The sequence below is a fragment of the Silurus meridionalis genome, chromosome 4, assembly GCF_014805685.1.
Source record: "Silurus meridionalis isolate SWU-2019-XX chromosome 4, ASM1480568v1, whole genome shotgun sequence".
NCBI lineage: Eukaryota > Metazoa > Chordata > Actinopteri > Siluriformes > Siluridae > Silurus > Silurus meridionalis.
The window spans coordinates 20,972,896-20,997,996 of NC_060887.1; the positions used below are offsets into that span (position 1 = coordinate 20,972,896).

At 38.6% G+C, this 25,101-nt stretch overlaps 1 protein-coding gene across 7 annotated transcripts in view; it reads left to right on the forward strand.

Moving 5' to 3' along the window:
- The window catches only part of ulk4 (unc-51 like kinase 4), a 100,970-nt gene that overhangs the window by 55,742 nt on the left and 20,127 nt on the right, over window positions 1–25,101 (forward strand). For all 7 annotated transcript variants that reach the window (XM_046846508.1, XM_046846512.1, XM_046846514.1 and 4 more), the window contains exons 31-35: window positions 2,976–3,024; window positions 8,277–8,382; window positions 13,252–13,418; window positions 16,974–17,063; window positions 23,891–24,076. In XM_046846508.1, coding sequence (XP_046702464.1) covers window positions 2,976–3,024; window positions 8,277–8,382; window positions 13,252–13,418; window positions 16,974–17,063; window positions 23,891–24,076 — 598 coding nt within the window. The remainder of the gene's footprint in view (window positions 1–2,975; window positions 3,025–8,276; window positions 8,383–13,251; window positions 13,419–16,973; window positions 17,064–23,890; window positions 24,077–25,101) is intronic.

Below are 25,101 nucleotides of genomic sequence, written 5' to 3' on the forward strand. Positions count from 1 at the left end.
CATAAAAGCGTGACTGCTGCAAAATGTCATAGCTGTTGTGTGCACTTACAAGAATGAAAAGAGAAATGGTAGCCATTTACCCACAGCTTTCTGCCCCATCTTACCAATCCCATCAAAAATGTTCCGTGCAGCCATGGAGATTGTGTTCATTCTCCCATTAGATGCTAGACAGTATTTGGGCTGACATTTACCTGTGTAAATGCCAATCCGTGCACGTCGGGTTTCCATGAAAATGTCGCTTTACCATGTTGCACAGCTGAAATCAGGACTGAACCAAAGCATGTTTTAATAGAGGGGTTAATGAAAATGTGGTGTGCTCAGGGTTGTAAAACCAGAGAAGGCACTAACATAAAAAAATACACCTAGAGACCAGTGTAAAGACAGGAGATTAAACAAGTCAAGGCATGAATGACAACTTTCTTGTCATTTAGTGGTGTTTGAATTGTCCTGGTATAAACAAATGAATGCTTGTTGAATAAAGTCATTGTTGTAAACCTATGCTTAGCCCTCATCATCCAGCAATGATCAAACAAAACCTCCAGCATTAAACACGTTATATGTTTGCCACTTTGGCACTGAGTGCACAGGGATACATTGGTATCATTGGTGTCTCTGACTGCTTTTAGTAGGAAAAAAAAGTATTTTGAATAGCTTAAACATAAATAAAAGATTTAGTGCTAGAACGAGAGCTTCTTTTCTCAATCACAATTTTCTCAATGTCATATCTGCTGTTCAGAGAAGGAGTAGTAAAGCAATGTAGGGTGCTTTTAACCAAACTGAAAATAGACCAAGTTTGAACCAAATGTTCTCTGATCATCCCAGTGCCACTCACTGTGCAGTGCAGGTAATCAGTGTGCTGTGTGTACCGCTGCTGCTGTAGTAGGAAGATCAATGGGCTGAATGTTGTACAGATATAGAGCCCTGTCCTATCAAACACACCCTTTCCACTTGGCCCTGCTTGCTTCTGTTGTTCAGCAAGATGGATAGACGTTCTGACTCCTGGGTTGCATACCCTGTAAAGAACTAATGGAGTGCAATCAGACTGCAGACAGGCATACAGTGCGCAATACAGAGGAAAGTCTGCCATCACGCTAGCCCTTCTCTCTCTCTGACAGGAAGATAAAGTAGTCCCATTCATCAGCTTTGCTGTCCTGCATGTATGTGGGTGAGTAATTGTGACTGTGTCCCTTGGTATAAGTTAGTGCCAGCAAATGATGGTGTGTTATGGGAGAGATGGAAGAAAGATGGGTTCTTTTGGTTCAAACAAAGGAGAAAGGGCAGAGAAGTGTTCTCTAATACTAATCATCACATTTATTTGTCATTGTCAGTTATGATACTTGGGTCCTGAGAGATAGGACTTGTTTGCGGATTTGTATGTAATATTTTTGTGGTGTAATTTTTTATTATTTTGATTAGCTGATATTATTGTAGTCTATACAGATGGTATATTGATAATGTATACTGTAGTCATTTTGGTTATTTTTATATATTTGCTTTTATAAGTCTTGAGTCAGTTTACGTTTTGAATTTGGGCACGCTAACATCTAGATTTAAACAAAAAAATGAAAGCCAGTGTGGCCTAATAGCATGCTTTTAACACATTCAAATTGTGCAAACAAGTCTTGATCAGACTGCGTCAGTTGAATTGCTTGAGTTGATTGTGTTTCCAGGGTTTCTGTTGGGTCTTAAATAAAGTCTAAAATGTAAAAAGTATTAAATACACTGTTCTTGGTCTTAAACAGGTCTTACATTTCTGATATACATGTAAGGCTACCGCTAATGTTCATCAAAATGCCCCCCTTTAGCACTTTAGAATGTATTTTTTGTTTGCTTGTTTCTGTGGTGTTATTTCTTTATCTAGTCCAAATATAATTCGCTGTATTACAAGTACAGACCAACATGCGACAGCTAATCAGCCTTTTGTTATCGGTGTGAATCTCTTTTGGATTGGACCACAGATGTAAAATGCATTTTATTTTTCAGCTATGGAGAGGTGCAGGTTTAGCGATACTTGGCTTGCAAATAAAATGAATTTATGGCTTGGTTAATGCCAGTTGCTAACAACGTATTTGTGTGTTTTCGTTGTCGTGATAGAGGTCTTAAAAAGTCATAAATTTGACTTGCTGAAACCCTGTTTTAGTGGTAAGATTCACATTTCTTTTTTATTGTTGGCCGTATTGGCAAATCTGGGTATAATAAATATTTATCTGTCTGTGACTGTCTTTGCTCTGTTTTCTGCTCCTGTAGTGGTTTAAAGTACAATTTGCTTCTGTGCAGGCTTTTTATGTGGTGTTGAGCCTTAATTCCGTTGCACCTCATAGTAGATAGGCATTAACCAGAGCCAAAGACATGTCATGAGGAGAATAGACAAATGCTTTCCTGCCATGCAGTAAATCATTGTTTAAGGCAAACACCATGATTAATATTGTGCAAGTGACCCTTTAGCTAATTTCATTCAATCTAGCTCCCATTTTCACCCAGTATAGTGGTGTTCTCCTTTGAGGGCCTTTACATGCATATGGTAATAGGCTGTGAATCAAAGGGCTTAATCAATAACAGTGTGAGCAAAGTCATTTTCAATAAAGACTCGCATTACTCCTTAGTGCCGAGCCTTATAGAACACTCTCCCTCTGCTTCTCCTTCTCTCATTCACTCTCTCTCTCTCTTTTCCCCTGCATTACTTCTTTCTTCCCTACTTTTCTCTCATCTCCTCTTTCACCCATCGTTCTCTTATTTTCATGCTTTTCTCCTGAAGGTATTAGTCAAAGGTGATTTTCTTAGATGACTGATCTTCGTGTCTTAAAGCTTTCAGCCATCAGCAGCACATTCATGCAGTACCAAAGCCTAAAACATGCATGATTGTCGCAGTAATGAAGACAGACTACGGACATCATGCCATGTTGTACATGTGTGTGTGTGTGTGTGTGTGTGTGTGTGTGTGTGTGTGTGTGTGTGTGTGTGTGTCCCTAATACAGGCTCGTCAGAGAGAGTCGTCTGCTGCCTGCCATCTTTGAAGTCATAGCGGTAAGTGCACGCAGAGCCTCTAGGCTGGATCCTTTCTCTGTTAGTGTGATTTATTTATTGCCTTGGGTCTCCCAAGCCAGCTTTAGTAAAGAATAAAGCATCCAGAAAATTGTACACTTTATGGGAATCATACCTCACTACAGAAATTTAAAGTTTACCTTTATGTGAGTCTGAGGAGAGAGGGTCTCTCAGTGTGGTTCAGATGAAACAGGGCATCACAGTGCTCCACACTCTGTGAAGGGAAAGTCTTTCAAAAAAGCACATTTTGAATGGTTCAAGGCGTAAACAGATATTCTGGCTTTTGCATTACTGTGAAGTAGCAACATGTGTTTTTCTGCAGCTATTGCTTGTGACTAGCTAATACAAGTACAAGCTAGAGTGAACTGGCCAACAGTTTGCCCTAGGCTGATAGTGTCTTCAAAATCAAATGACTACATTTAAGCTTTCATTATTGTGATCTCTGTGACTTTGATACTTGGATATCAGTTCGAGAGTGGACGAGTTTAGTATTTCACAAACTGCTTGGCTTTATACAGAATGATACAAAAAAAAACATTGCAAGTGACAGTTCATTGGGTGGAAATGCATTGATGATTGGAGGGGTCAGAGGAACATTTCCAGGTTGGTTCAGGCTGCCAAGAATGATATACAGGTGCATCTCCATAAATTAGAATATCATTAAAGTTCATTTATTTTAGTAAATCAATAGAAAAATAAAAATGCGGATGTTATATAGATTCATCTCACACAGACATATATATATCAAGTGTTTATTTATTTATTTATTTATTTTATTATGGCTTATAGCTAATAAAATCCCAAAATTCAGTATCTCAGAAAATTTGAATATTGTCACACTCTAATCAGCTCATTAAATCCAAACACCTGCAAAGGTTTCTTGAGCCTTTTAATGGTGTCTCAGTCTGGTTCAGGCTACACAATCATGGGGGAAGACTGCTGACTTGACAGTTTTCCAGAAGACGATCATTGACACCCTGCACATGAAGGATAAGACACAAAAGGTCATCGCTAAAGAAGCTGCTGTTCACAGAGTGCTGTATCCAAGCACATTAATGGAAAGTTGAATGGAAGGTAAAAATGTGGCAGCCCATTTAAGAATTTGGGGCATATTCACAAAGAGTGGACTGCAGCTGGAGTCAGTGCTTTAAGAGCCACCACGCACACGTTGTGTATCCATGGGCTACAACTGACTCATTCCTTTTTTCAAGCCACTCTTGAACCAGAGACAACATCAGAGGTGTCTCACCTGGGCAAAGGACAAAAAGGACTGGATTGTTGCAGTGTGCAAAAGTCATCTTTTCAGATGAAAGGAAAGAAGATTTTGCATTTCATTTGGAAATCAAGGTTCCAGAGTCTGGAAGAAGAGAGGCACAGGATCCAAGTTGCTTGAGGTCCAGTGTAAAGTTTGCACAGTCAGTGGTGGTTTTGGGGAGTCGTGTCATCTGCTGGTGTTGGTCCACTGTGTTATATCAAGTCCAAGGTCAGCAAAGCCATCTACCAGGAGGTTTTAGAGCACTTCATGCTTCTCTCTGCTGACTAGCTTTATGGAGATGCAGATTTCATTTTCAACCAGGATTTGGCACCTGCCCACACTGCCAAAAGCATCAAAAGTTGGTTAATTGACCATGATGTTGAGAATCTATGGGGTATTGTCAAGAGGAAAATGAGAAACAAAAGACCAAAAAATGCAAATGAGCTGAAGGCCACTGTCAAAGAAACCTGTGCTTCCATACCACCTTAGAAGTGCCTTGGACTGATCACCTCCATGCCACACTGATTAGAGGCAGTAATTAAAGCAAAATGATCCCCTACCAAGTATTGAGTACATATACAGTAAATGAACATACTTTCCAGAACGCCAACAATTTACTAAAAATGGTTTGTTTGGGTTTTTTTTTTGTTTGTTTTTTTGTTTTTTTTAATTGGTATTTTTAATGAAGTATTCTCATTTTTGAGATGGTGAATTGGTGGGTTTTTGTTAAATGTGAGCCAAAATCATAAAATGAAAAGAAATAAACACTTGAAATATATCAGTCTGTGTGTGATGAATCTATAAAATATACGAGTTTCACATATTGTATTGAATTACTAAAATAAATAAAAATTTTAAATTATATTCTAGTGTATTGAGATCCACCTATAGTAACTTATATGATCACTTTATAACAGTGTTCTTCTTCTTCTTCTTCTTTCGGCTTCTCCCATTAGGGGTCGCCACAGCAGATCATCCATCTCCATTCCTCCCTGTCCTCTACATCTGCCTCTTTTAAACCAAATGATCACTTTATAACTGTAGTATGCAGAAAAGCATCTCAGCATACACAACATACAAAACCTTGTGGTGAATGTGCTATACCAGCAGTAGACTACTAAAGTTTCATTCTGACAGCCAAGAACAAGGACTTAAGGTGATAATGGATACATTGACATCCAAAGTAGACAGTTTAAGCTAGTATTTTTCTTATTTCAAGATTTTAAAAGTCCTGTTTTGTTGAGTCTGTACCACTGTACCATAGAAGCACTCAGATTTTTCTAAATCATATATATATATATATATATATATATATATATATATATATATATATATATATATATATATATATATATATATATATATATGATTTTTCTTTCTGCATTAAAACACTTCGGGTTTTAATGCCATTATACAGCTTTTCTTACAGTCAATGTAGAAATATTTTGATGTTATTTATCTTTCTTTGATTTATGAATTTATGTCAGTGCACATACTCAGTGAAAAATATAAGGTGAAAAATGTATACAACAATAGTATATTAGCCATGTAAGACCATGCTTTTTTTAAATAGAGAGGGTGTTAAATAGTTGTATTCCCACCTTACACTGAGTTATTATGTAAATGAAGCAGTCAGAACTGACCCATCAAAGCATAATGTAATTGGCTTGCAGATTTAATGGAGTAGAGATGGGAGACGTGCAGAAGGTTCCATTCTCATTAGAGAGAATCTCTCTCTCTGTCAACAGTCAACCTCCTCTGGCCTCAATCCACTGTTAGCAGTGCACATTTTAAGAGCGCAGTGCCCAAGCGGCTCCTGATCCAATATGCCACTCTGGAAAAAAGGCACTTAAGTGGATGTGAATAGCTCTGTGAAAGTCCACTGTTATTACTTGCTTGCATTTTGGCAGGCCTCATATGGGAATATTTGATGGATGCTCACCGTCAAATTAAATTACAGCAAAACCGACCTAATGAATTTTAGGTCTGGCGTGGGTTGATTATATAAACTCAGAATTTGTCATTGCAAAAATAATGAATCATGAATGATCAATGAAATCAACAGTGTAAAAATCTTGCCTTTCTGAAATATAATCTCACTGCTAAATTGCCACCTTGCTCCTTGTTTTTAAATATTGTATCTCCTACCTTTGGCTATGGCTATAACAGCTAACTCACTACACTGATCCTATATCAGACTTTTTCTTTTGAGCTTTGTACACTGTAGAGTAACATACTCTGCCTCTGTCTCTGTGTGCCTTGGGCTTCTGTTGGATATGATGTCACCTGACAGTACGGATCATTCTAAAGAGAGAGCGTGAACACTGATGTTTCTACGAGCCGAGAGGAAAAATGTAGCCATTTGCACACATTGTCTGAGGAAGAAATAAAAATGCTTTTACTGTAGCTGTCAGGGTGAGGAGAATGCATATTCAATACTGAGTTCAGAGCTCAAGATAAGATTACTGTATTTAGGCGTTGTATTGAATAAAGCACTGTCATGCATTTAATATTGTGGCAGTTAAAGCTGTGTTAAATAAGACTGCATCATCTAAAGAGTGTGTATTGTGCAGCAAAATAATAAAATGTACTAGGGCTTGCATATATGAGGTGGTGGAAAGCAGGCTAAATGTAGTTTGTTAGGTTGGAAATATATCAGACTAGATTAAACCAAAATTTACAGTATTATATTGCACAAGAAAACACTTAAATCATAGTTAAGATTGGGTGTAACAGATGAATACATGAACAAATGCGTAATCCTCAGTAAGTAAATGTCCAATATACACATGCCCAGTATGTTCATTCATGTCATGAGAGTATAAACTGTTGACTCACAAAGCTTTCCAAGCACGATGACCTTGAGCTAGACCAAAAGTGACCTTTTAAGATGAGTCAAACATGTGTCTTATTTGGTCCTGTGAAAATAGCACTTTAGAAATAAGGTTAACAAAAAATGATGTGCTTTTAAACTATTTTACGGGACTACTGTGGGTAACAGCCTGCCAACTGCATTAAAATGTGTTAAACAAAATGTTACCCAGGCTGGATTCTGAGTTTCTTCTCCTTTATTTTAAGGACTAGGGATTTGATTATTCATGCATTGTTCCAGACACCTGTACTCCACTCGTCATGTGAAACTGAACAGAAAAAGTAGTAGTCTAATGTCCATTGCACTACTGGACTGGACTCTAGTAAAGATTTCTCTACTGCCTATAGTTAGGGCATTTCGAAGAGTTCATTCTTGCCTCTGTCTCTTAGACCTGCTATGCTAACTGCCCTCCTTTGCCCTCTCTCCTATCTTTCTCTTGTCAGCCTCACATTTACCTCTAATTAAAACTTTAAATTCATTTTCCTTTATCCCTCTTCTAGTTTCTTGCCTAGAAGCTTTGTCTACTCATTTTGCTTTTAATCATCTTTTTACCCCAAGCTTATTGCATGATTAAACCATGGTCTTCACAATCTCAGCATACGGGTATGGGTCTCAAGCAGAGTTCAACTCAGAATTTCTTTGTTTCCTGTTTTTTCCCGTAACTTGAGTTTTTACAATTGGTAATGGTGATGAGCAGTACAGCAAAGAAGCAAGCTGCCAGTAGACACACTACTCTTGGCTGCACCCAGTTTTCTTTCTGTACAGTCATAAGCTGACTACTAGAATCTGCAGTAGCTTATATTTTTTTAAAGAACCGAGTGCTTATGGCAATGGTTTTTGAAACACATTGCTTCAGAAGTGTTGTAAGAGAAAGGTTGATTGAACTGGGTCAAGCATTTCTAAATTACCTTGTTTGTGCTTGAGTAATAATTGCATGCTAAAATAGCCTGAGCTTAATTTGAATAAGTTTAATTGTTTTATTATTAGTTGTTTTATTAATTAATATTATTATTAGTAGTAATATGCTCTTTCAATGCCTCTGCTGCTTTACTAGGGGTGCTTCAGTAAACTCACCCCCCTCCACTTGTTCCTAATTTGTTTCCACAGGAGCATCAGAATAACATTCTTGGTGGCACCATGCAGAATGCTGTTGCCATCCTCGCGAACCTGATTGGACTAAAGGACACAGACTTTCCACTTTTCTACCAGCAAGGTGATTTATTCCTCTGTATCTGCACTCAGTAATAATTGCCTCAGAAAAGGACATGGATATACAGTGGCCTCCCTAATGTTTGGTAGCCTTTCTGAGAATTAACGAAGTACATATAAGAAAAGAATAACATGTAAATAGTGATATTATACGTATAACTCAAACATTCAAGGTCATAGTATAGTTAAATTTTTTAGTTTCCAGTCTCTTCCTGTAACAAGCTTGGAGTCACTTGAGGAAGGATTTTGACCTGCTGTTCCATGTGGAACAATTCAGACTCCTTTTTATCGTTCAGTTCAGGCTGCAGGTTTTCTTTAGGGTTGTTTGAGTAGAACTCTATTGTGTGCGTGTGCGTATGTTTGGTTATACAGTCATTTGTACTCATTTGTATAAAGCAATTGTCCTGGGGCAGTTTAAATATGGAAAAAGGGACTGTATTCTGAGGTATATTCTAGTTTTACTTGGTTGAGTGTGTTTTCATTCCATTATCTGGTCCTTCTCACTCTGAGTGCTTGGTCTCTCTCTATCTCTCTCTTTCTCTCTTTGTGTGTGTGTGTGTGTGTGTGTGTGTGTGTGTGTGTGTGTGTGTGTGTGTGTGTGTGTGTGTGTGTGTGTGTGTGTGTAATGCAGTGTGGGCTACTTTTCCCGGTTTTCAATGATTGATGGTAAAGGCGAAAAGGGTGAGGGTGTTCATCTGGATTTTTGAGGGCTACTGTCAGACAGCAGTCCTTTTATCAGTGTGCTTATGTATGTGGGCTTGGCCTGGCAGCCCACATCTGAGTTGTTCAGCTCTCCCTTGCCCTTTACTATGGCCTCTCTCTCTCTCTCTCTCTCTCTCTCTCTCTCTCTCTCTCTCTCTCTCTCTCTTTCTCTCTCTCTTCCTTACTCTCCCCTACTCTCCCTCTTCTGTCATCTAATGCTATCTACCAAAACACTGAATAGCTCTTTTACTCTCGGTCTCATCTATAGGCATTGAAAACGGATTTTTCTGCTTCTCTCACAGTTTTATTGTTGTTTCCAACCACTGAATACCCAGCATGCTTGGCCTCAGCTTCCCTGCATCCTGCTCCTTTGCTCCCTGTGCTGAATTATTGAGTGATGGATTTCTTTAGCCGTGCTCATGTTGACAGTTAGTCCTGTGTGCTGCTGTTAGCAGTAGGGTTATGCTGGTTCTCCATTAGCCTGTTAGCGCTGCGATGGAGCGAGTCCGATGCTGAGATGTGTGCCTGTGTGTGTGTTCTATGTTTGTTCCAAGCATGAAGAGATGAGTCAGAGACTGACACACACACACACACTCTACATTTAACACCCTGCAGAATGAGAGAGGCACCTTAGGGGGAGAAAGAGCTTCAGCTAACACACACACAAACACAGGCAGGAAATTCTGCCAAGGCAGTGGCTAGGAGAAGCATAGTTGAATCATTACTCTACCGGTTTTTATTCCACTGAGACATTCACTGATGCATGCATTACTGAAGAATGGACATGAACTCATAGGGGGAAAATTTTTACCTCTCAGTGTGATTAGGTCATTGGAGAAAGCAAGGCGAAGGAAAAAGTGGAGAGATTTTGAGCTATTTCTTGTGAAAGTCTATGGAGGCTTATTGTCAGAAAGTAAAGATATTTATTTAATGGCCTTACAATACAAGCTCAGCACAATGGGGGGTTTAGATAAATGGCTCTTGCCTGAAATATTTTATATACTGTCAGTCTTCTGTCATTCAGCTTAGTAGTCGGATGTTTTTTTATTAAAGCGAAATGGAAGAAACACATTGGAAGCAGTATATACTGTTTCAGAGCACAGTGTGAATCCTGCATGAATTTGCACATATCCGAACCCCTTCCACATCCTACACTGTAATTGCCTGTTTTCTTATTTTGGCGTGTATAGAATGTTTCTCCACATCAGAAGCAGTGCTTCAGTCCTCTTCCCCAGCGAATGCTTCAGTAAGGGGGGGGCTGTCTCCACTCATTACAGCGCCAGGTCACATGCAGGTCACCTCATTCGGCTACCGTCATTACGCACCTTATCAGCCCCCCTCTCACGAAGGCCTGACCCAGCACTAAATATAACCCTGACAATTAGCGCTATCTTGCAAAAACTGGCTACTTTCCACAGTGTCGCTCGAGAAGGGGAGTAAGCAGAGGAAGCATGCTATAATTGGTCCTTTTAGGTGTGACTAGAAAGCTGTGGATGTGGGACGCAGCTTTAAGAGAGGAAGCGAAGTGAAGGGAAAGAGTGGTGAAGAAAGAAAAGAAAAGGGAACTAGAAGTGAGTGTGAGGAAGAAAATTGTAGAAAAGGAAGAACAGCGTTAACGGTTTGTTAGAACGAGAGGAGGGGGATTGTGAGGCAAGAAGGGGAGGGAGACATACCGAAAGGGAGATGAGTTTTATAATTGGTGAGATTTGCCTGCGTGAATGATAAGATCCCTGAGGGAGAGAGAGAACGAATAGACAGGCTCTATAAGTCCTGCCTGCCTCTCTTCTTTTCCTATTTCTAATGCAGGAGGGAAAACTGCTTTGCCGCTTCATTTAGAAACAACGAGTCAGACTCCAGCCCTTTGATTTTTCTAATGAAAATTGGTCTGGCAAGATGCCCTCTGAGCCACTGTTCATGCATATATATATATATATATATATATATATATATATATATATATATATATATATATATATATATATATATATATATATATATATATATATATATATATATATATATATATATATATATATATAAATAATATGGTTCAGAGGTTCATTTTGTAGCCTGCATTTTTTTTGACATATTTTTTGCTCACACACTGCAGTCCTGAGGAAGAAAAATAAAGGTGCGTTTCGGTGAATTGTGAACTGCTGACTTATTTGTTTTGCATACTTCACAGCGTGTCTACATCTTAAAGTATCATTTGCATGAATCATTTGACTGGAAGTACAGCCAGTAAATTAATGCCAGGAAATATTCTCAACTACAACTGTAAGCATAAATATTCAGTGCTTTCAGGCTTCAGAGACATATAACGTCATTTTCCACATTTTCCTTCCAGTGCTCGTAGCATTTGTCGTATTTTAACTTCCTTGAACTTAATTGTGGGTTCTTTATGATGCAGTTTTTATTTTACTGTAGTTTTCAGAGTTTTGCGCTAGAGAACACACTGTCTACAACTGTTAATGCAGCTGTGCAGTTATAGTGTGTGGCTGAGCAGAGGCAGTTACTACACCATATCACTTATAAGCGGAAAAAAAAAAAAAAAAGTTACTACACAAATGCTTGATTCAATTCTGCTTGTACATACATTATATTCAAAGAATATATACACATCTGTATATATTAAAATATATACAACGTACAATATTTCCACATCTGTGGATCTTTAGCATGCAGCATTCTGAGGTCCCAAAAAAGTTTGTTCGCTCTTCTATTGTAGGTTTGTTTCAGTTTTTTTTAATGTTTATCAAATTGGTGCTTCTTTTAAGTCATTTAACTTCCTGTAGACTGTATCTAGTTGGATTCACGTTTGAGCTGACGACCAGCAATGCTTCAACATAAATCTTTTTTTTTTTTTTTGCCTGGAGGGTAGCTACTCTTCTGATGTAGCATCTTCTGATCTAACATCTGCCCTTTCATTGAGTGGGTGAAGCTTCCTCATAAAGCTCTTCCCAGCCTGTGGTCATGGAAGTGCTTTAGCTCTGCTCCTCTGGTCATGGGGATGTGGGTTGTATGTGCATTCGGAATCATTGCAATTCGAGTGCTACAGTTCAAGTGGCTCCCATGATCCGAGGTGACAGCTAGAACGTAGCAAAGCATGAGATAGGAGAAGTTATTATTTCAAGATGAACAGATTATTCATGTGCTCTTAATATTTCAACAATGTCTGTGTGAGCAATAAAAAAAGCCACTAGGCAGAGAAAGCGGCAAAGGTTCCACGTCCTATGATGAAAGATGATATCTTTCAGGAACCTTATAATGGGATTGGTTGGAGAGAGAACAGGCATTTTATGAATTGGTTACCCAGTCTCTTTGTATAGAGGACTGTTGCACAGAAATTTTATCTTATGCTTCATACTTTTTCATAGATCAGTATAGTTAGTGAGTGTGCAGTTACATCAGAAATTTTTCTGCCATGGTTAATTTGATTGTCTTCCATAGTGTTGGTTTCTGTTTTTGATGCTTTCTATAGATCGTTTCAGTCTTCTGCGAGGAGGCTTTATAAGTAAATAAACACAATTAAACATGTTGTTTTCATGTTTCATTTATGATTTTGTACTTTCGACATGAGCACGTGAACATGACTCACTTGCCTTTCAAGTGGTCAGAACAGACATGGGTACGCTGTTGCTAGGCAACAATGGGCTAGCGAATGATTGATGCTGGTAAATTAGCTAGAACGCACCTAGCTGTCATTTGGAATACTGAAAGCTGTAGTGAAAGTGGAAACGAGACAAAACTGTCAATAATATCAAAATTTCATTCTCATGTGTTGGGAAATGTCTAAGAAAAGAGCAACTTGGGTGAAAATTGCACTGTAATTTTTTGGGGTGTAATGATCAGAATGCAGAGGAAGCAATCATTAGCCAGTTATTATTGATTATTAATGATTATAAATCTTACTATTAAAAAAAAACACTGGTATGTGAGATATATGTGATCGTTTTTCTACAGATTCCGCACACCGTTGATCATATATCAGTCAGAGACTAATGAACTAGAGGCTACAATACGATCTGAGCTATTAATAGTGACCCTTTGCATAAATACAGTAAAGATTAATTATTGCATAAGTGTTCATTTGTGAATCACTGTGGTTATAATAAAAGTGTGTGTGTGTGTGTGTGTGTGTGTGTGTGTGTGTGTGTGTGTGTGTCTGCAGGTATAATCAAGTTGGTGTGCTCTGTGTTCATGGAGGCCGCAGCATTGTATGTGGAGAAAGAAGAGCGATGTGGAGTGAAGAGCTGTTGTGCTCTGCTGCTGTCTCTGCTGGACATCATCCACTGTCTGCTTAAACACCTCTCCTCCGTGGTCCGACTGGTTCTACAGGTAAGCGCGCTCCCTCGCCAGCCTCTCACACACACGTTCATGTTCGCACACGCTTTCTTTCAGTCTTCACTCTGACATGCCTTTCCCTCTTACTTTCTCTGATCAGTAAACATCTCTCACTCTGTCGCTGTCTCGCATCAGCTCTCCTTTCCCTTCCCTTTCTCTCTCTCTCTCTCTCTCTTTCCTTCTCTCTTTTTTACTCTCTTTCTCTCACCCTTAGGGAAGTCTCTCTCTGCCTCTGTCGCCCTAGGCGTGCTGTTAGGGGGTTCATGTCTGGGTCCTCTCCTAGCTGACGATTACATTGTTATGCAATGACACCTGGCATGCAGATAAGACTAGAATAGAATTATCACTGTGGTTGTCATGCTCCCACTCCGAGCTGCTGTTGTCATCCTCTCCAGCTGTGAGAACGCTATACAACATGTTAGTAGCTGAACCGAGCTAGCATTACTTAGAGAGATACACCTGTGTGTATTCGTACCTACACATGTGCATATGTTTATGCTCGGCCTTTACATGTTTGTTTTTTGTAGCTCATATCGTGGCTTGTACACCTGCGTTCGGGGTCTCCAGCAGGCTCATGGGAAAGAGTACAGTGAAGTTAGACATCTAACACAGCACAGTCATAAGGACCCCCCTCCCCTCAGAGGGCCACCATGCCTTTCCCATTGGCCCTCATTACCCAGCTCTGGCTCTTTGTCTCCTGTCCTATGCCGTTCCATACATATTTATGCACGGACATGGCAAAAAAAAGAATACGTAATGGAAATCAATTTTCCTGGAAAAAAAAAAAAATGCAAAGCTCATTAAAAAGTGGCTGAAAATTCATTTGGGTGATAATGATAAAGAGAGAAGATGGCTCTCCCTAGCAGTTTTGTTACATCTCTCTCTCTCTCTCTCTCTCTCTCTCTCTCTCGCTCTCCCAGCCTCTATCCTTTCTCTCTATCCTTACTCTGTCTCCCTTTTCTTTCCTCTTTCTCCTGCTCCCGCCTAGTTTCCTAGTCGCCGTCTCGAGCAGTCATTAATATTTGAAATGGATGAGGGAAATTTAATTGAGAAAGTGCTGCATTCGATATGACCAAGTGTCTATTGGGAATAATCACATTGCCTGCAGACTGTCAGTCTCTAGGAGATTTCCAGAACACTTGGCAGAAATATGAGCGGCAATAAGACTCCGAAATTGGGCAGGAGAGAGCAGAAAGCTGAACTCTGCTGAACCAGACGCTTCACTCTCAGTTTAGCACCTCTCTCACCGGCTGCTGCCGTACACATTTTCTGAGTGTTTTGTGTTGTTTGTATCTATTTTGAACCACCATATTTCCTTCTCACTCTCTCTCGCTCTCTGCCTCTGTCTTCCTGTTCATGAAACTTAAGTATGTCTTGCTGACAGCTCCACTAATAGAGTGGGAGTTTGTTATTGTTTTTACGTGATTGGTGGTGGACTGTGTGCTGCAAACATTTTAGTGTAACAGCAGCAGCACTGGGCAGTGTAGTGTCTCTGGTTCTCCTTTTTGTATTATTAATGGTTTGGTCAGTTCAACCTTTACAGAGATAAATAGGTTATAAAGTATAAAGTGCCTACAAGTTTAGTGCCTATAAGTTTATCTCTGATTAGCAATACAGTGGTGAGAGTGGCAAGAAACTTCCTGAGATGGTATGAGGAAGAATCCTTATCTGGGTGACACCTTATGTCCATTCATTATAGTTTTATCATTGTGGGGGTTTGCTGTTCAGTGATGGGTCCTTAATGCAGAACTGTTCATGAAAATTGCAGTGCTAAACCATTGCAGCACACGGTTTATATTAATTATAATGGAAATCCATCCTCATAGTACTTGAATTGCTCAACTTCATGGATTTTTAGGCTGTTAATGTGGAACCATCCTCAGACTGAGACTGAGATCTCCAGTTAAAGAGCACTTCATCCAAAGGCAGGGCGTCGAAATGAATCGGGCAGATGCAAAAAAAAGAAAGGGACAGAAACACTGGTCACTGGTACCTCAGGAGCATGTTTAGCCCGACAGAGAGAGAGAGAGAGAGAGAGAGAGAACGCGAAAGAAAGAGAGAAGGGAAGTAGAGGAGCAACAGGGAGAGAGAAATAAGGATTATACGGTATCCTTGTTGTTACATAATAATTAAAGACACTGTATAGTGTGATCATGGTGCAAGAAAGAACTCCAGCAAGACTAGCTTTGGCAGTATAACCAGAAGGTAACACAGAAATGAGGGCTCTCTGAGGTATGAGACGGCCACCTTTAACAAACAAGTGAAAATGTGAAAAGTGGGCGGACTAAAGCATCCAAACATTTGACCAAAACACTATATCCATGATCCCTTCAAATCTGCTCCTTTACCTAAGAAAAAACTGGTTGATTAAATAAATATAGACTTCAACAGATTATGCTCCACGTTTTGTAGCTATAACAGCAGCCACCCTTCTGGGGAGGCTTTCCACATTTTGGAGAGGTTTTGTGGGGACGTTTTGGGCATTTATCCAGTCGAGCATTTGTGAGGTCAGGCACTGATTTAGGACGAGAAGGCCCGGCTTGCAATTCTAGTTCATTCCAAAGGTGTTAGATGGAATGTCTTTATGGATCTTGTTTTGTGCACCGGGACAAAGCAAGGTAAAAAATGCTAGAATAGAAAAAGGTTTCTCTCAAACAGTTCTCACATAGAGGGAAGCGTAGCATTGTCCAAAATGACTTGGTATACAGAAGCATTAACATTTCCCTTCACTGAAAGTATGAAGCCTAACCCAAACCCTGTAAAACAGCCCCATACTGTTATCCCTCCTCCACCAGACTTTACAGTTGACACAATGCAGTCAGTCACGTAACTTTCTACTGGCATCTGCCAAACTCAGACCAACCCATCAGACTGCCATACACAGGAGCCTGCTTTGCCACTGAACACGTTTTCTCTGCTCCAGCGAAGTCCAAGGGCGTTGAACTCTTAAGTGAAACTCTTTAGCTATGAGCTCAGCAGAGTAATATAGACTTTTACGCACCATGCGCCTCAGCACTCAGTGTGCCATCTCTGTGACTCTGTGAGTTGCTGCTGTTCCTAAATTCTTCTACTTTGCAATAATACTATTTACAGCTGACTGTGAAATATCTAGCAGGGATGAAATTTTAGGAGCGGTCTTATTTCGAAGTACTACACTGGAATAATTAAGAGGTGTGTCCCTAAACTTTTGTTCTGGAACAGGTTTGGGTCTCCTACTTCAAGTGAGGGGAAATATTAATGCTACCATATCTAAAGACATCCATACAATTTTGTCCCTTTGTGGCAACAATTGTGTAGAAGAACGACATATTTGCTGAAAAAGTCATGTGTCCTATTGCTTTTGTCCATATAATGTGTGTGGATATATACTGTGTATATATAGGTATGTGTGTGTGTGTGTGTGTGTGTGTGTGTATGTATATATGTATATATATATATATATATATATATATATATATATATATATATATATATATATATATATATATATATATATATATATATAATATCTCAGCAAATTTATATCTGTGAATTTGTTCTTTTCCAAAGTCTGACAGTGATGAAGACACTGAAGCAGTAGAAGGGCTCCTGCTCATCAACAAGCCCCTTACTGATCTCAACAGCCTTCTCATTCAAATGGTCAGTGTTTGTGTCCATGCATGTGTGTCTGTCTTTACATCTATTGAGAGGGAAAATTGTATATATATTTTCTTTTTATATTTGTATATATTTTTTTGTATATATACTTTCAAATGGTCACTGACTCATTCCATGACGATGCTTGAGAACTGAAGCAATGCGTCATGATAGCGGTTCATTCTTTTTGAATAAACCTGTACGTGTATATGTGTATACACAGTGCAACCTCGATACTCACTGGGGTTACATTTTATGACTCTCCTTTAGATTGTTCCTTTTTCAAGGGAAATTGTACAAAAAAATTTAGAATTACTTGTCACAAATGTTTTATTTACTATTTTAAATGAATAATAAAATCATTTTTCAAACATTTTATGTAATTTATTAGTACAAACTGTTTTGAATTGTTACTAGTTTCTAGTCACTCGTGGCTTCTCGCGAACTATTAGATTTTTCTTAGTCCGATTCCAAATGAAAAGTTGCAAACGATCGAGGTCACGAGTGTCAAGGTAGCGAGTATAGAGGTTCCACTGTATATATATTACACACACACACACACACACACACGCACCTCATTACTGATGTTTTAATTGGTTTGGAAAAACATAACTGCTCCTGGGGCATTTAGTAAGAAATCAGACTTGGACAGCGTGTCCCAAAGGTCTGAAAATGCACACTTTTGTAAATAAAGCTACATTTTTATTTTAAAAAACATCTGCTACCTGATGGCCATTTTTTGTAAATACACAGTCATCTTTCCCAACTTTGGCTTTGCTGTTTGCCAACAGTGTCGTGTGTGTGAGATGTGCTTGCCCTGATTCCTGTTCAAGTCTATTGCAACCTTATGGCAGTGTATCAAAAGCCCTTTTACAAGCCCTCTTTAAAAGAATATAAAATATATAATAAGTATGAAATATGCTAAAAAAGTGTTCATATCCTGTATGCATTAAGACTTTTGGGACACCCTGTATATTGAAAATTAGGAAAAGGAAATGTGTTCCTAGATATAGATATAGAGATTTTCATTTTATTAAATGAATAAATGAAATGGAGGCAGAGAGTCCAACACTCATTAACATGCTTGTCAACAAATTCGAGTGCTAATCTGACACCTTTCACTGGTGAGACACAGAACTACAACATGGAAGGAAAGAAGATCAATGACAATGCATTAGTAATCAAATGATTATCTTTTTGCCATTGGAGGCCAGTTATATCTGAGAGAATGTTTCCACAGCAGAACCACTCTGATTTTTTTTTTTTTTTTGTCACATAGCTTATCACATCTAATCAGCATTTCACACATGGGGAACAGTTTTGAGGAATTATAGTTTTCTACTCCCACAAAGTTCTGTTTACTTTTTCATAATAAGTTCCAGTTAGGAGAGTGTCTAATCATGTCACATTTGCAAGCACCCATGTTAAAGCTAAGCTGAGTGCCAGAAAAGGTTATACTTAATTTCCAGTGCCTTCCGTAATGCCTCTAGAGTCACATGGAGCAAGAGAGAGAGCCATTGGCATGCTGCAGGCTGTTATGTCATGTGCTAGCGTTGCCAGAAACAACGGCGTAAAGCTGCTCCTCTGGGCCCTGACAATCAACTGGCACAAAACATGACCGTTCACGATCTGGTCAGTGCTATCATATTTGACTATGTACCACGCACCTGATTGACAGCATCAGGAGATTTCGCAGAAATTTAAGAAAATATGCAAATTTATGAGTCTGAGTGGTAACGCATTGTTGGCTGCAAGAATGTTTATTAATGCTTCTCTATTACGTACAATATTATTACTGTCTGCCAAAGAATTTTCTAATAAAATACCACATGAGAGTTGTTTAAATTAATATTACTCCTAACTCTTGCAAGTGTCTCTTGTTGGATTTATCTCCACACAGAGGAAAGACTATTTCAGGAGTTTATATCCCTCTGCTTTTGTTAAGAACCTACAGAAAATATTTGCAATCTGTAGTTGAAATTGAGTAACTTTCATAATAATATACTTATCATGGATCTGTTAAACATTTTTTTAGTACAAAACCAAAATATTATTCTTGTATAGAAACCTTCTGGTTAATTTGTCAAATTACACCAACTTTCCATTTTTGGTACCACTGTAATTACTTGTGCATTGTTACTCAAATATTATAAGATGTAAAAAATGACTGAATTATTCACTTTCAGCTTATCAAATGATGCTTTGATTAATTCTGTTCTCATTACAGATTGCACCTATTCTCAATGTGGCCTGTTCAGATTCAGGTTTCTTGGAACAAAAGAGAGAAAAAAAAATCCTAACATGAAACCTGTGTTCTGCTGTTGATCCACATAGTTGTTGTAAGATTCATGACTGTGTGATCACATTTAAAAGACTAGACATTTTAACTGCATTAACCGTATCTAGCCTTTTTTTTTTATAATAATCAATCCACATCTCTGAGGCATTCATTATTCATAATTATTACTTTTCATGTACTTAATGGAAATGACTAATATATAGCAGAATAGATTGAATTTCAATGTCAGTATTAAATGCGTACTGAATTTTAAAGGGCTATTCACATTCCCTTTATAGTCATGAACGTGCATTGGTGTGAATACAAAAGAAAATGACATGCACAACGTTTGCAAGAGAGGATTGGATGTTAATGCATCCAGGTAAAAACTTGAAATGTACATATTGTTTTATAGGTGCTAAATTGTTGTATTTTGTTGTGTGTTTAAGATAATGCTAAAAAAGAGACCTGAAAGAGAAAAGGAGTATGCTTTTCAGAAGAGATAGAAATGAGGCACTCTGGTGTCTGCATAGCATTGCACTGTGCGGTATAAATCTCACAGATGGCATGAAGGAACAAGCCCACAGGGCAGCAGCGCTAAAGCTCTGTATGGAGAAGGCACCGTCACCCACTCAGGGCCATGCATCATGGGCGCTCTGTTTACCCTCAGTGTGTGTGAGTAGAGGGCTAGAATCATACACCACTTTTCTAAACACTCCTGCGGCCAAACTGGCTCTTTCAGCAGGGGTTTAACAACCAGCCACAAGCTTTCATATATATATATATACACACTCAACCCCACATTCATCCCAGCACCACCAGGCATCCTTATATGTTCTCTTAGTTTGAGGTGTGTGCGGGCTGTGCGTAAGAGCCAGGGTTTACTGCTCTGCCTGTAAGTTACAGCCATTTCCAGTGAAAGAGGGCTCTGGACTCCCTGTGACGTTGCCCCCGTCTACTGCTTTGTGTGAAAACAGAGAGGATTATGCAGAACACTGCTGTGTGTCTATGCGTGTGTGTTCAAGAGTGGATGGCGCCCTAGGAACAGATGAACAGAATGTCTCTCCAAGGGGCAGAGGGGGGGTGCAAACAGATTGCATTTTAAAGAAACCATGCCTAAGCCAGAACCTCAAGCTTATGCTTTGTTTAAATGTGGCCAAAATATTTTTCATATATTTAATGAAAATAATAAATTATAAATTTTTTTCTGTTTGGTATTGTACAAAACTGAGCAGTTCAGTGCCATATATTTGTGACATGGTTCATCAACTTACCAGGAAAACATTACCAGGAAAGATGCTGTGCTTTTAAAGAGCATGGTAATTTAAAAAGTTTTTAAGTTAAAAAACAAAAAAAATCATTCAACTGTCCTTTTTTTTTTTTTTTTTTGTTAAGAACAAAAGAAACTCAGGCTCACTACTCATAGTTAGGGATAAATGATAGCAAATTACTCCACATCTCAAATGAACTCAACTGCAAAATTGTTTATTGGTCATAATTTTAATTTAATAATTATGTTAAACCTTTAAAACCATTAAAATTCACCTTTGTAAATAAATCTAAAAACGTCTAACTACACCCGACAATATGTTTTCTAAGCTCAGTCACTGTTACATTTAACATGTAATATATTTGAATATAGAAAAGAAAAAGACTACATTGTTGTTGCCAAAATGTTATTTACTAACTACATTGTACTTGCTGTAAATCAGAAGCCTTTATATCCATATGACTATTGTGTAACCATGTAAGTGAGGATTCTTTCTTTTTGAACAAGTTAATTTTTTATTTATTCTGTTGAATCAAATTATAACTGAGAAGCACCAAGGCAAGAGCGTTACTCTTTCACATATAGACTATGAACTTGGATGTAATTGTACAACTTGCATCTGGATATCAATTGACCGTAATGAAATTGAGCAAAATGAAAGAAAAACATGAAAGTTTGTCTCTGAGCCACATTGAACAAATAGAACAATGTGATTGTTTTTTTTTTGCAATTGAGAGCAAGAGACTGAAATCAAACTCTGCCTGTTTGACTGGTTCATTTGAGGTTGAGAGGATGAGATCACATTTTTTGAAAACAAAAAAAGTATTGTTTTTCCCTTTGAGTCAATTGAAGAAAGTCATTTGATACTTTCTTCTGGTACATTATGAATAAAGCAAACTGCCCACCATTTAAAATACCAAAATGAGCCAGGATTTTTACCAGTGCGGTGAATATGAACTAGTGTTGGATTTGATCCAGTGTTGATCGAGCCTAATTTACGAGGTTCTCTAAAGGATTTGGGGAATCACTATTATTTTAAGTTACATTGAAATTAAATTGTGTAATATAGTATTAAGAGGGGTTTTCCTTTTTTGACCAGACATGTATGATTTTTTAGATGTGGTCATTTTTTTTGTAAAGAAAGCTGTGGGAATCATGATATAATTTACATCTTCATAGTGACACTAAGCTAAAAATGGCAACCTGACTCACAAGCAGAGACAGCTTAAACTGAAAGTGGCCAGTAGGCTACCTTTACATTAGCAACAGCACAGACTCTGCAGCAATGTGATCAAATTGCAATATATATATAGGAAAATAGTCTTTTGCAGGTAAATTTATAGCAAATGGCATTGCATAGCCTTGAAAACCATTGAATGCAAAATATTTTTCCTATGCATGTCTATTATTTTACTGTAAGAATACAGATTATTGATGTAGTCTCTCATAACTAGAGAATAAATGCACTTTTAATAATAGGCAAATAATTTAGTCAGACAATTTTCTAAACCAACCTAGTTTTTCACCTTTGGGTTTGTAACTTGTGTATTAATGCATACTAGTCACAATTTCACACTGTGTGTATGCACGTGTGCAAGGGCAAAGCAGTGTGAGGAGTGTTTATTGTCTGTCATGAAGCACACTTAGAGGTCATAAGAGGGCAGCAGTGCTACATGTCCCTGTAGGCCTCAGTAGAACACTTTTTCTTTTTCTCCTGCAATCAGCCTTTCAGCACACACAGTGGCATTAACACACCCTAATCTCTCTGATTCCTGCCTGCTTTCAGCCACCCATTCCCATTAGGCTCCTCTGCCCTATTTCCCTGGTGCATCCACTAGCTATGCTAAGTAAACATGGTGGTTTTATGAGCCTGGCTAAGCAGGTGTTAACTCTTGTTCTGCACTGACTCTGTGCTGGCATGTGAACAATACTGGGCGAGTGAGCCCATGCACACACACCAAAGGCCTTTCAGCCTCAGGCTCTGGCTCCTCTCCGCCCCTCGTCCAGGGCAGAGAGGCGGCGCTCTTTGGGGGCCATTGTTTGGGCCTTAAGCATTCCTCCCATTCTGGAGTGGCCGGCGGCATCACAAAAAGGGGGCAGGATTAGGCGCGCCCGGCGCTTGCCCCGTGGTCTCATGGGATTAGGTTTCTATGGAAGGGGGCAGCAACAGATCAGCACAGAAAAAGAAACTGGTATCCCAGAGCTCTCTCCACAGGCTTTGAGGCGAATAGGAGAGCTGCAGAGAAAATCCCCATGGCCTCATGACGCTGTCTCTCTCTTTCTGTACTGTGAGAGCATTGACTAGTGCTGCTTTAAGAGGTCTCATTCACTATCCCTAACCGATCCCCTGATGGGCGTGTTTATCTCATAACTATGAATGTGTTGGTCTCTGAGGATCAGTGCCGCACTCCCCCAATTACGGCTGTTTTAGGAATAATGTCTGTATCAACCTCTCTTTTTAACACACTACTCTACCCACAGAACCTGATCCAGCTTTGTCTCAGGGGGGCTACTGTTTTCATTTAGATGCAACACGATATAAACTAAGCCATCACTTATAGCATGGACACCACTTTAATAATAATTTTCAGTATGAAGTTACTATGTCTTCTACATACACATTCATTGTTCTCATATTTAATTGTATATTTAAAAGTCATATACAAAAGTGTAATTGAAATGTACATTTTTGGGCAGATTTAAATGAAAGTGTTTTTATTTTACACTCAAAATACAAGGCTCCAGAACTCAAAAATAAAAAATTAGTTGCATGTATTCCTAATACATGGTTACGCCTCTCCTCGTCTTAATAACAGCCACAATTCTGTCAGGTGTGGAAGGCACCAGTGTCTTACGAGAGTCCCTGTCAGTTTTAGCCCACTCTTCCACCGACTGTGTGCACAATTCAGCTAGAGCTTGTTGAGCTTATTTTGGAGTTTCACCTGCTGTTCCAAATAATCCCACAAGTTTTCTGTTGGATTGAGGTCCAGTGAATTTGCAGGCCAGTGAAAGTGTCCCAGTATTGCATCATGCTTACTGAACAAGTCACACACACAGATTTGGTCCTATACACTCTATATCCAAAACATGAAAGCACAGAATGTAAAGTAAAAGGAAGCAACCTCAGAGACTTGCCAACAATCGACATGCTGATATTATGCTAAATTACATTTGTCCTACTTATTGACATTGTACAATAAGGTACTGCTATTGTTGATTATAATTTTTTTTTATTTGTTTATGGAGCTTTTTATAGAGCTAAATATATGTCTTTCTTCTTAGCTGCCATGTGGTGACGCAGAGGTGTATGAGGAGGCCAGTCAATGTGTATCACTACTAGCTCAGCTGTACGGTGGGGATGCAGCTGATCACCTGACCCCTGAAGACCTGCTCAGCCTCGCACACTCGCTTCAACTACACACTGAGCCCAGACAGCAAAGACTACTGCTGCGTGTTATCAAACGTCTGGTAAGTGATCATGCATTAGTTACATCCATGAAATAAATTAAAAATGAAAGCAATTGTCAAAACAAAATGAGCAGTGAATTATGAAAGCTATGAAAGACCTAATCAGTACAATCTTACCTACTAAACTACTACTAAAAATGGTCACAGCTCTTGTTATATGTGTCAAATAATTGATGATTCCCTGTAACAGTGGTTGGTTGATGGGGCTCTAAATAGATTAGACAAATAACCATAAAAATTGGATAGATAAATTGGACTTCTATTTCGAGACCCATCAAGACACTCTACTTTTCCTTGAAATGCTCTGCCAGGCATGCAAGCCAAAATTGATTGTTTATTCTTTTAATTGATCCAATTTTTGTTCTAAGGATACATTTTAATAACTAAATTAATATGCCTGTTAAAGCAACCATTTTTGTTACAGCTTTTGCCTTCAGTCTTGAATTAATTGATTCATTGTTATGCTAGAAGGTAAGGCATCAGTTACTGCATTTTGCGATATTGGGTCAGAAGTGAACAGTGCTTCTACATATGTTGGTAAACCCTTGAGCATTGCTGACAGTTATCATTAATAAACATAATTGAGTTAGTTGGAATGACAGTCATGCCTGCCCATGCAAAACCTGAGGTGCCATGCAGTCTGCTCTCATTCCTTCTGTTCTTAATACACTGTTTTATAGCTATATTCTATTAAAATGCCCAGAGCAGTTTAAAAAATTTAAAACCAGTTTAACAATCTATCAATTAACACACACCTACTTTGCCTATGTATCTAATTGATTTAGATTTCAGCGCACTCATGCTCTTACAATGCTATTTCACTTAATTGGGCTTGAGACAGCAGCAGTGTTTTAAAGTTGTCAACGCCACACTATATAGTTTTAGCACACAATTGTTGTTCAAACTCTATAGAAATTATGTAAATTGAACAGACTCTAAAACACAGATTGTAGAAGTATTGTTCCAGACTTCACTGAGTATTTAAAATAGTTGCAGTTGAACAGATTAAGATGTGATTTTGATAA